Source organism: Oncorhynchus keta, chromosome 34 (genome assembly GCF_023373465.1).
Source record: "Oncorhynchus keta strain PuntledgeMale-10-30-2019 chromosome 34, Oket_V2, whole genome shotgun sequence".
Lineage (NCBI taxonomy): Eukaryota > Metazoa > Chordata > Actinopteri > Salmoniformes > Salmonidae > Oncorhynchus > Oncorhynchus keta.
The window spans coordinates 9,542,123-9,554,343 of NC_068454.1; the positions used below are offsets into that span (position 1 = coordinate 9,542,123).

Consider the following 12,221-nt stretch of genomic DNA (forward strand, 5'->3'; position numbering starts at 1 on the left):
CTTTACTCATTATGATCAGTTAATGGCTACTTCCCATATCTTTACTCATTATGATCAGTTTATGGCTACTTCCCATATCTTTACTCATTATGATCAGTTTATGGCTACTTCCCATATCTTTACTCATTATGATCAGTTTAAGGCTACTTCCCATATCTTTACTCATTATGATCAGTTTACCGCTACTTCCCATATCTTTACTCATTATGATCAGTTTACGGTTACTTCCCATATCTTTACTCATTATGATCAGTTTATGGTTACTTCCCATATATTTACTCATTATGATCAGTTTATGGCTACTTCCCATATCTTTACTCATTATGATCAGTTTATGGCTACTTCCCATATCTTTACTCATTATGATCAGTTTATGGCTACTTCCCATATCTTTACTCATTATGATCAGTTTAAGGCTACTTCCCATATCTTTACTCATTATGATCAGTTTAAGGCTACTTCCCATATATTTACTCATTATGATCAGTTTACGGTTACTTCCCATATCTTTACTCATTATGATCAGTTTATGGTTACTTCCCATATCTTTACTCATTATGATCAGTTTAAGGCTACTTCCCATATCTTTACTCATTATGATCAGTTAATGGCCACTTCCCATATCTTTACTCATTATGATCAGTTTATGGCTACTTCCCATATCTTTACTCATTATGATCAGTTTATGGCTACTTCCCATATCTTTACTCATTATGATCAGTTTATGGCTACTTCCCATATCTTTACTCATTATGATCAGTTTAAGGCTACTTCCCATATCTTTACTCATTATGATCAGTTTACGGCTACTTCCCATATCTTTACTCATTATGATCAGTTTATGGCTACTTCCCATATCTTTACTCATTATGATCAGTTTAAGGCTACTTCCCATATCTTTACTCATTATGATCAGTTTATGGCTACTTCCCATATCTTGACTCATTATGATCAGTTTAAGGCTACTTCCCATATCTTTACTCATTATGATCAGTTTAAGGCTACTTCCCATATCTTTACTCATTATGATCAGTTTACGGTTACTTCCCATATCTTTACTCATTATGATCAGTTTATGGTTACTTCCCATATCTTTACTCATTATGATCAGTTTAAGGCTACTTCCCATATCTTTACTCATTATGATCAGTTTACGGTTACTTCCCATATCTTTACTCATTATGATCAGTTTATGGTTACTTCCCATATATTTACTCATTATGATCAGTTTATGGCTACTTCCCATATCTTTACTCATTATGATCAGTTTATGGTTACTTCCCATATCTTTACTCATTATGATCAGTTTAAGGCTACTTCCCATATCTTTACTCATTATGATCAGTTAATGGCCACTTCCCATATTTTTACTCATTATGATCAGTTTATGGCTACTTCCCATATCTTTACTCATTATGATCAGTTTATGGCTACTTCCCATATCTTTACTCATTATGATCAGTTTACGGCTACTTCCCATATCTTTACTCATTATGATCAGTTTATGGCTACTTCCCATATCTTTACTCATTATGATCAGTTTAAGGCTACTTCCCATATCTTTACTCATTATGATCAGTTTATGGCTACTTCCCATATCTTGACTCATTATGATCAGTTTACGGTTACTTCCCATATCTTTACTCATTATGTTCAGTTTACCGCTACTTCCCATATCTTTACTCATTATGATCAGTTTATGGTTACTTCCCATATCTTTACTCATTATGATCAGTTTATGGCTACTTCCCATATCTTTACTCATTATGATCAGTTTATGGCTACTTCCCATATCTTTTCTCATTATGTTCAGTTTACCGCTACTTCCCATATTTTTACTCATTATGATCAGTTTATGGCTACTTCCCATATCTTTACTCATTATGATCAGTTTATGGTTACTTCCCATATCTTTACTCATTATGATCAGTTTACGGCTATTTCCCATATCTTTACTCATTATGATCAGTTTACGGCTACTTCCCATATCTTTACTCATTATGATCAGTTTATGGCTACTCATATTAGAAGACGACTGTAGTGGAGCATACTTTATAGAGTAAACTAGCTAGTAATCGGTCTGTAATATTGCGACACATCGTGTGTCTGCCTGCCTGTTAACAATATGCATAGTTCATAACGTTATTCCCTCGCTTCAGCTATTGCACAGTTTCAGTTACATCAAACTTATTTATAACATGTGGTTCCATGGGTATTACAGTCTGCCATCAAACATCAACAATAAGACATATCGGATATTATAGCTAGCCTACCTCAAAACAGATATTAGCCACTGCACCATGGTTCACCACCAACCACTCGACTTGAATCTTCTTTTTCAGCGTGCTTTATCTTAACGGATGGACATATTTTAAAGGTTAGGTGGCTAATGAGCACCAAGACATTTTATCTCTACATTTCTTTCATAAGGCTGTTTGAAAATTGTTTGCTAGGAGTTAGCTTAGCTTGCTGAAACATGTTGACGAGCAAGCTTGAAGATGATAAAAGTACATAGTTTTTTACTATGTACTTTTACTATGTACTTTTACTAACTAGCTATGAAGTTGACAGTGCAATCAAAGTTAGCAGACGCAAGACGTTGATTTATCAGTGGACAATGAGCTTTCTTAGGCGGGCACTGCTACTGTAAACCAATGGAGCACCGAAGAGACGTTTTTTTCTGGCTAGCTCTCCCAGCAAGGTGCTGCCCATGAGTGACAGCAACCTGAGCCAATCACGCGCAAACAGAGAAGATCAACGACGCCTCCACTTTTTCTGCATGCCCCTCCAACACAGAAAGCACAGCGCGAGGCTGAAACAGCTGCATTCTGGAGCTGCCTCACTCAACGAAAACCGACCAAAACAACAATACCATGGGAACGCCATGCTTTATAAAATCAAGCATTTTCTTTATTTTAATAATAGAAGATTATAATATAATAATAATATAATATATAATAATATAATAATAATAATAAATATTATTATTATTTAAGATTATGGTTGCTAACTGTTGTCCTATATCGTTGTGACATGCAATAACAGAATGGCAAATCTCCTGGATATTGGTAGGGCTCCACCCCACCTTCCACACGTTACATATCGCCACTGCACACCCATATATTAAACTATTTGTTTTATTTATTTCACCTTTATTTAACCAGGTAGGCTAGTTGAGAACACCTTTATTTAACCAGGTAGGCTATTTGAGAACACCTTTATTTAACCAGGTAGGCTAGTTGAGAACACCTTTATTTACCCAGGTAGGCTAGTTGAGAACACCTTTATTTAACCAGGTAGGCTAGTTGAGAACACCTTTATTTAACCAGGTAGGCTAGTTGAGAACAAGTTCTCATTTGCAACTGGCCAAGATAAAGCACAGCAGTTCGACACATACAACAACACAGAGTTACACATGGAATAAACAAAACATACGGTCAATAATACAGTAGAACAAAAGAAAACAAAAAGTCTATATACAGTGAGTGCAAATGAGGTAAGTTAAGGAAATAAATAGGCCATGGTGGCGAAGTAATTACAATATAGCAATTAAACACTGGAATGGTAGATCGGCAGAAGATGAATGTGCAGGTAGAGATACTGGGGTGCAAAGGGGCAAAATAAATAAATAAATAAATACCAGTATGGGGATGAGGTAGGTAGATAGATAGATGGGCTATGTACAGGTGCAGTGATATGTAAGCTGCTCTGACAGCTGGTGCTTAACAAAAGGCTAAGCTTGAGAGCTAATATATTTATTTCATTTCATTTGCGATTTTCATGAATAGTTAACGTTGCGTTATGCTAATGAGCTTGCGGCGATAATTACACTCCTGGATACAGGTTTTTTTTCGTAGCCAAACGTGATGAACAAAACGGAGCGATTTGTCCTACACAAATAATCTTTTTGGAAAAACTGAACATTTGCTATCTAACTGAGAGTCTCCTCATTGAAAACATCTGAAGTTCTTCAAAAGTAAATGATTTTATTTGAATGCTTTTCTTGTTTTTGTGAAAATGTTGCATGCTGAATGCTCGGCTTAATGCTATGCTCGGCTATTAATACTCTTACACAAATGCTTGTTTAGCTATGGTTCAAAAGCATATTTAGAAAATCTGAGATGACAGTGTTGTTAACAAAAGGCTAAGCTTGAGAGCTAATATATTTATTTCATTTCATTTGCGATTTTCATGAATAGTTAACGTTGCGTTATGGTAATGAGTTTGAGGCTATAAATAGGATCTCGGATACGGGATTGCTCGTCGCAACAGGTTAACACAGTGTTCAAGGAGGGGCCAGAAGTATACAGAATGGTGTCGTGTGCGTAGAGGTGGATCAGAGAATCACCTGCAGCAAGAGCAACATCATTGATGTATAAAGAGAAGAGAGTCGGCACGAGAATTGAACCCTGTGGCACACCCATAGAGACTGTCAGAGGCCCGGACAACAGGCCATCTGATTTGACACACTGAACTCTATCAGAGAAGTAGTTGGTAAACCAGGCGAGGCAATCATTTGAGAAACCAAGGCTGTAGAGTCTGCCAATAAGAATGTTGTGATTGACAGAGTCGAAAGCCTTGGCCAGGTCGATGAATACGGCTGCACAGTAATGTCTCTTATCGATGGCGGTTATGATGTCGTTTAGAACCTTGAGTGTGGCTGAGGTGCACCCATGACCAGCTCTGAAACCAGATTGCATAGCGGAGAAGGTATGGTGGGATTCGAAACGGTCAGTAATCTGTTTGTTAACTTGGCGTTCGAAGACCTTTGAAAGACAGGGTAGAATATATATAGGTCTGTAGCAGTTTGGGTCTAGAGTGTCAACGCCTTTGAAGAGGGGGATGACCGCGGCAGCTTTCCAATCTTTGGGAATCTCAGACGATACGAAAGAGAGGTTGAACAGGCTAGTAATAGGGGTTGCAACAATTTCGGCAGATAATTTTAGAAAAGAAAGGGTCCAGATTGTCTAGCCTGGCTGATTTGTAGGGGTCCAGATTTTGCAGCTCTTTCAGAACATCAGCTATCAGGATTTGGGTAAAGGAGAAATGGTGGGAGCTTTGCAGGGCTGCTGTGGAGGGTGCCGGGCAGTTGACCGGGGTAGGGGTAGCCATGTGGAAAGCATGGCCAGCCATAGAGAAATGCTTATTGAAATTCTCAATTATAGTGGATTTATCAGAGGTGACAGTGTTTCCTAGCCTCAGAGCAGTGGGCAGCTGGGAGGAGGTGCTCTTATTCTCCATGGACTTTACAGTGTCCCAGAACTTTTTTGAGTTAGTACTACAGGATGCACATTTCTGTTTGAAAAAGCTTGCCTTAGCTTTTCTAACTGCCTGTGTATATTTGTTCCTAACTTCCCTGAAAAGTTGCACATCATGGGGGCTATTCGATGCTAATGCAGAAAGCCACAGGATGTTTTTGTGCTGGTCAAGGGCAGACAGGTCTGGAGTGAACCAAGGACTATATCTATTCCTCGTTCTACATTTTTTGAGAGGGGCATGCTTATTTAAGATGGTGAGGAAGGCACTTTTAAAGAATAGCCAGGCATCATCTACTGATGTGATGAGGTCAATGTCATTCCAGGATACCCCAGCCAGGTCGATTAGAAAGGCCTGCTCGCAGAAGTGTTTCAGGGAGCGTTTGACAGTGATGAGGGGTGGTTGTTTGGTCGCAGACCCACTACGGATGCAGGCAATGAGGCAGTGATCCCTGAGATCTTGGTTGAAAACAGCAGAGGTGTATTTGGAGCAGAGATCGGCCGATTAATTAGGGCAGATTTCAAGTTTTCATAACAATCGGAAATCTGTATTTTTGGGTGCCGATTTGCCGTTTTTTTTTTACACCTTTATTTGATCTTTATTTAACCAGGCAAGTCAGTTAAGAACACATTCTTATTTTCAATGACGGCCTAGGAAAAGTGGGTTAACTGCCATGTTCAGGCGCAGAATGACAGATTTTCACCTTGTCAGCTCGGGGGATCCAATCTTGCAACCTTAACTAGTCGCAATAACGCAATAACGACCTGCCTCTCTCTCTTTGCACTCCACAAGGAGTTATGCGAATGCAGTAAGCCAAGGTAAGTTGCTAGCTAGCATTAAACTTATCTTATAAAAAACAATCAATTATAATCACTAGTTAACTACACATGGTTGATGATATTACTAGATATTATCTAGCGTGTCCTGCGTTGCATATAATCTGACTGAGCATACAAGTATCTAAGTATCTGACAGAGCGGTGGTAGGCAGAAGCAGGTGCGTAAACATTCATTCAAACAGCACTTTCATGCGTTTTGCCAGCAGCTCTTTGTTGTGCATCAAGCATTGCGCTGTTTATGACTTCAAGCCTATCAAGATTAGGCTTGTGTAACCGAAGTGAAATGGCTAGCTAGTTAGCGCGCGCTAATTGTCATTGTGTTGCTGGTTCGAGCCCAGGGAGGAGCGAGGAGAGGGACGGAAGCTATACTGTTACACTGGCAATACTAAAGTGCCTATAAGAACATCCAATAGTCAAAGATGAATAAAATACAAATGGTATAGAGGGAAATAGTCCTATAATTCCTATAATAACTACAACCTAAAACTTCTTACCTGGGAATATTGAAGACTCATGTTAAAAGGAACCACCAGCTTTTATATGTTCTCATGTTCTGAGAAAGGAACTGAAACGTTAGCTTTCTTACATGGCACATATTTTACATGGAACATATTGCACTTTTACTTTCTTCCCCACACTTTGTTTTTGCATTATTTAAACCAAATTGAACATGTTTCATTATTTACTTGGGGCTAAATTGATTTTATTGATGTATTATATTAAGTTAAAATAAGTGTTCATTCAGTATTGTTGTAATTGTCATTATTACAAATAAAAATAAAACAAATTATTGGGCCTCTATAACTATATTGTAAGGGTTTTCCTGTGGTGAAGTAGAGGCGGACCAAAATGCAGCGTGGTGGTTATTCATGTTCGTTAATGAAGGAACTATACATGAAATAACTAACAAAACAATAAATGTGCGAAAACCAAAAACAGTCCTATCTGATGCAAACACAGAGACAGGAACAATCACCCACAAACACACAGTGAAACCCAGGCTACCTAAGTATGATTCTCAATCAGAGACAACTAATGACACTTGCCTCTGAGAACCATACTAGGCCGAAACATAGAAATACCCAAATCATAGAAAAACAAACATAGACTGCCCACCCCAACTCACGCCCTGACCATACTAAATAATGACAAAACAAAGGAAATAAAGGTCAGATTGATCCCCTCTACCACACGGAACCCAACTAATCCTACCGACGGAAACGCACGAGGTGGCTAAAAACAGACCTCCATCCTATGCTAGCTTGTTACCGATGGCCCGGCTAGCTGTCTGAATCGCCGTGACCCCAACCAACCCTCACTACTCACTGGACCCTTTTGATCACTCGACTAAGCATGCCTCTCCTTAATGTCAATATGCCTTGTACATTGCTGTTCTGGTTAGTGTTTATTGGCTTATTTCACTGTAGAGCCTCTAGTCCTGCTCACTATACCTTATGCAACCTATTAGTTCCACCACACACACATGCGATGACATCTCCTGGTTTCAATTATGTTCCTAGAGACAGTATCTCTCTCATCATCACTCAATACCTAGGTTTACCTCCACTGTATTCACATCCTACCATACCTTTGTCTGTACATTATACCTTGAAGCTATTTTATCGCCCCCTGAAATCTCCTTTTACTCTGTTCCAGACGTTCTAGACGACCAATTCTCATTGCTTTTAGCCGTACAACATTTTTAGACAAGATAGAACTCTGCAGGCTATCTTTGCAGTAGATTGCAACACCGCCCCCTTTGGCAGAGTGTGCTAAAGCAGTGAGTAAAACATACTTAGGAAGTAGGCTTCTAATGTTAACATGCATGAAACCAAGTTTTTTTTACGGTTACAGAAGTCAACAAATGAGAGCACCTGGGGGGTGGGAGGGGAGCTATGCACTGCAGGACCTGGATTAACCTGATATGACCAGAGGAACAGAGGATAAGGGTACGGCTAAAGACTATATGAACTGGCTGTCTAGCACGTTCAGAACAGAGAGTAAAAGGAGCAGGTTTCTGGGCACGATAGCATAGATTCAAGGCATAGAGTACAGACAAAGGTAAGGTAGGGTGCGAGTACATTGGAGGTAAACCTAGGCATTGAGTAATGATGAGAGAGATATAGTCTCTAGAGATGTTTAAACCATGTGATGTCATCGCATATGTAGGAGGTGGAACAACATGGTTGGTTAAGGCATATTGAGCAGGGCTAGAGGCTCTACAGTGACACAAGACAGTAATCACTAACCAGGACAGTAATGGACAAGTCATATTGATATTAGAGAGAGGCATGCGTAGCCAAGTGAACATATCAGTCCAGTGAGTGGTTGGGCTGGCTGGGGACACGGTGATTCAGACAGTTAGCAGGCTAACAAACTAACAGTTAGTAGGCCGGGGCTAAACAAGCTAGCATCTAGTAGACCGGGGCAAGCTAGCAGTTAGCAGACCAGGCAGGCAAGCTAGCAGTTAGCAGACCAGGCAGGCAAGCTTGCAGTTAGCAGACCGGGCTCGGCAAGCTAGCAGTTAGCAGACCGGGTTAGCAAGCAGGCAGATAGCAGGGGCAAGTTAGCCTTTGGGGAACGTCGCAATTGGGGTAAGTCTGTTTTTGCCTCTTCGTGCAGTGACGTCGATAGACCAGTCGTGGAATTAGTAGGGTTCCAAGTAGCACTAGGTAGCTAGCAGGCCTAGCTGGTTAGCATAATGGGTCTTCTGCGGGCGTCGCGCCTCAGGGGCCTGTTGGAGTCCTCCGGCAGATTATGACGAGAGCTTTCCGAGCTGAAGGTTAGCTGATGACCGCTGGCAATGGTTTGCTGACTAATAGCTGGCTAGCTTCAGTTGAGGGATTCTGGATCCGTAGTAAATATAAATACTTTAGGAAAAAAAAGCAGATCCACGCCACATTGGGTGAGGCGGGTTGTAGGAGAGTATTTAGAAGTTGAGGTTTAGCAAAATATTCTAAAGGATATGCAAAGAAAAAGATGTAAAACGATATATACAAGGGACACGACAGGACAAAGAAGTCTGACTGCTACGCCATCTTGGATGACCAATGACCAAACCATGGTGCTAATAATGTTGTATTATATTGTTATGTACTTAAGAGTATTGAATAAAGAGTTGATAGATTTATTTGAAACACATAATAAATATTTATTTTCAGACAAAAAAATAATTTGTTTTACAGTAGTTTGAAAACGCCTTTACAATAACAGCAGGCTGAATTGCTATTCAAGTATCCACATAACATAAGTATAATTCGGTATTGCTAATGCTAAAGTAATGAATAATTTACCATAAAATATACTCACATAAAAAAATTCTCAGACCGACAAACCACACTTTGTCATTATAGTCAGGTATCGTTTTCAGAGCAGAAAGAGTTATATCTATGTTTGTGTGTGGCAATATGTTTATGTGTGTGTCACTATATCTGTGTGTGACACGACTTCAAGCTGATTTTAACACGCAAGTATAGCATGTATAAACCATTCAAAATTCTACAGGAAACTAAAGTCATTGTCCTGTATTGAGGCATAAATAGTACGTCATAAGGGCTTCATTACAAGTGGCCTGCAGGACATCTTTTCAATGCCTCAAGACCCTCAATTAAAGTACAATTCCCCTTTAAATAATCACTGACCTGACGCTTAGAGAATTCTGAAGAGAATAATAACTATTTAAAGGGGAGCTTCACCTTTATAACATCATATTTATTACATGGCGCAAACAAGTTGGGAATGACTCATTAATTCAAATGAATATGCAGTACAAAAAAGGACTGGGGAAATACGAGCTCATTATACAATAGGATGTCGCCACAGGGTTAGCGGATCTATCATATTCCTTATGACAGTAGATACATAAAGATATACAGGAGTACATTTCTGATTGTCTACTTATTAATAGCCTTCACAAGTGTGCATAATGTACAGACAACAAAAACATTCCTTGTCCTGGACATCCAATCAAATGAGGGAAAAACGGGCCCGGAGACTTTCAATCAAGCGAGAGGTCTGGGTAATGTCTGTTCAAAAGTGACAAGGCTATATTCCTAGATTTTGGGTGGGCGGTCTGGTCTGTGCTAGCATGGAGGTATCAGGTGATGAAACATTGTGGATTCCCAACGTCTAACATGCCAGGGCTTTTCCCCAGCCCCATACCCATTTGATTTTCTTGTCCCTGTTCCAACACAAAGAGAATACTGACAGAACAACCCTTATATCCTCTTGAATAATAACCACAATTCCAATTCTTACTTTTTTCCCCCGATGCCTGAGGATGATTTTTTAGTGTCGGTCTTTCTTCTGTCCCCTGAACGCAATACAATGTCTATTCCACGTTCGTCAAACAATGTTGTCGCAACCAGTGTGTGCCCATTGGGTATGCCTATACATTCAATAAGTCTCACATGGTGTGGGGCTAAGTAGGTTGTCCATACACAAAATGCATTCAATAACTCTCCAATCCTAGCATCTAGCGTTAATACAACCAGTCAAAAATGGTTCTGCAACACAGCTCATGAAAACTTACATTTTAAATACACAGACATCCTGTGTGGGGTATAAACTCTGAACCTTGTGTCAAAGAGTCCATTCCAGTGACTTTACATGTTAAACTAATGCTAAGTTGTATAGCATCCCTTCTGAACCAACTGTGTATAACTTGAAAAACATTTCAAAATGTCATGACTGATTTGTGTTCACAACAGGAACAACAAACTACTGGTCAATGATCTGTTTGCAGTTCAAGGGTTCATATGAAGCTTCAGTACCATTCACATCCAACAGTTGTCCTCAGAACAAGGAAGTACACAATGACAGTGGTGCGACACAGTGATTTTGATAACTGTGGCATAATTCCAGTGACTGTGACAAAGGTGTCAAATAAAGTTATTAATTGAACAAACAGACATTTAGAAAAAGCATCCCATATGTCAATATGGGTTCATAGAATTTTGGCAACTAAAACAAAATTGTAAATAAATAGGTAGGATAACATTTCATTCGTATGGTCACAAATACTAAATAAACAATTTAAATGTATTCAAGGTCAGCAGATCACAATGTGTTCACATATACATCCACAGTGACATCATTGGACTGGCATGTAAATGCAGAATATACCACATAACGTAAAAACTGCTCCAACACATACACAGTACTCAGTGCATCTTCGTTTCAGAGGAAATGCATTGAGAGGTCTCATCCAATGATTCTTCTTCTGTTCTTGGTGTGGCAGTGCAGGTGAATCGCAAAGGTCAAAGATGAACGTGTCCTGTGAGTAGCAAACAACGAAAAACAAATAATAGGGAACGTCATACTGTTTGGTTAGCGACGACGTCAAACTGCACTGATAAGGCCTACAGTATGAAGAAGAGGGGGAAGGCAGTTACGCTGAGCAGGCAGTGGAGTATTGGCTCCTGGTGAAACCTGTGAGGCTGTCGTACAACCAGTGTTCATCCCACCGGTGCCCCAAAAATATGGGCGAGGAAACCAACCTACTGGAATCCTTGGGGTTGTCGACATTACACGTACGCCTGGAATCTGTAGTGAGCTTGACCGTTAAAGGAAATGGGGAGGAACCCATGTCCAGAGTTTGTGTAGGGAGGAGGGTTTTTAAATGACTGGTCTGTGTTGACATGGTGCATTGTCCATGTCACATACTTTAGGATTCCTCACCCACACTGTCACAGTAGGGCAGTAGAGTCTCCCAGACCTTCTGGGAGAAAACATCTATAGTTGGAGCAGGACACACAGAAATAAATCATAACAGTGGGGTTATTCCTTTACAGCATTTTTAGATCAAAGAGGAGCAAGATTTGAATATATACGTACACACAGTAATATACACATATAATATATATATGTATACATAATGTTTCTCTGTTGGACAAATATTCTACCCTCAGCACATCTGTGGGGGGGGTTGAAAAACACAGCTACCCAGACATTATAAGGTTTGCCTTCCAAAGAAGCTTGCTCGTAATTGGTTCGTGTTGGAAGACAGAGAGAGCCTATTGGGCCCCCCCGTGTCACGTGTCTACACAAGCATGTGAATCTCATTATACTCGTCCCGACCATCCTCGTCAAAGTTGGGGGATGACTCATCTTCCCCGTCGAGCTGTAG

General features: G+C 39.9%; 1 protein-coding gene across 7 annotated transcripts in view; it reads right to left on the minus strand.

Annotated features, from left to right (window-relative positions):
• Positions 1-9,968: 9,968 nt before the first annotated feature.
• Positions 9,969-12,221, minus strand: part of LOC118366714 (anion exchange protein 3-like) — a 100,340-nt gene continuing 98,087 nt past the window's right edge. For all 7 annotated transcript variants that reach the window (XM_052493054.1, XM_052493053.1, XM_052493057.1 and 4 more), the window contains one exon: positions 9,969-12,215. In XM_052493054.1, coding sequence (XP_052349014.1) covers positions 12,135-12,215 — 81 coding nt within the window. In that variant the 3' untranslated portion in view covers positions 9,969-12,134. The remainder of the gene's footprint in view (positions 12,216-12,221) is intronic.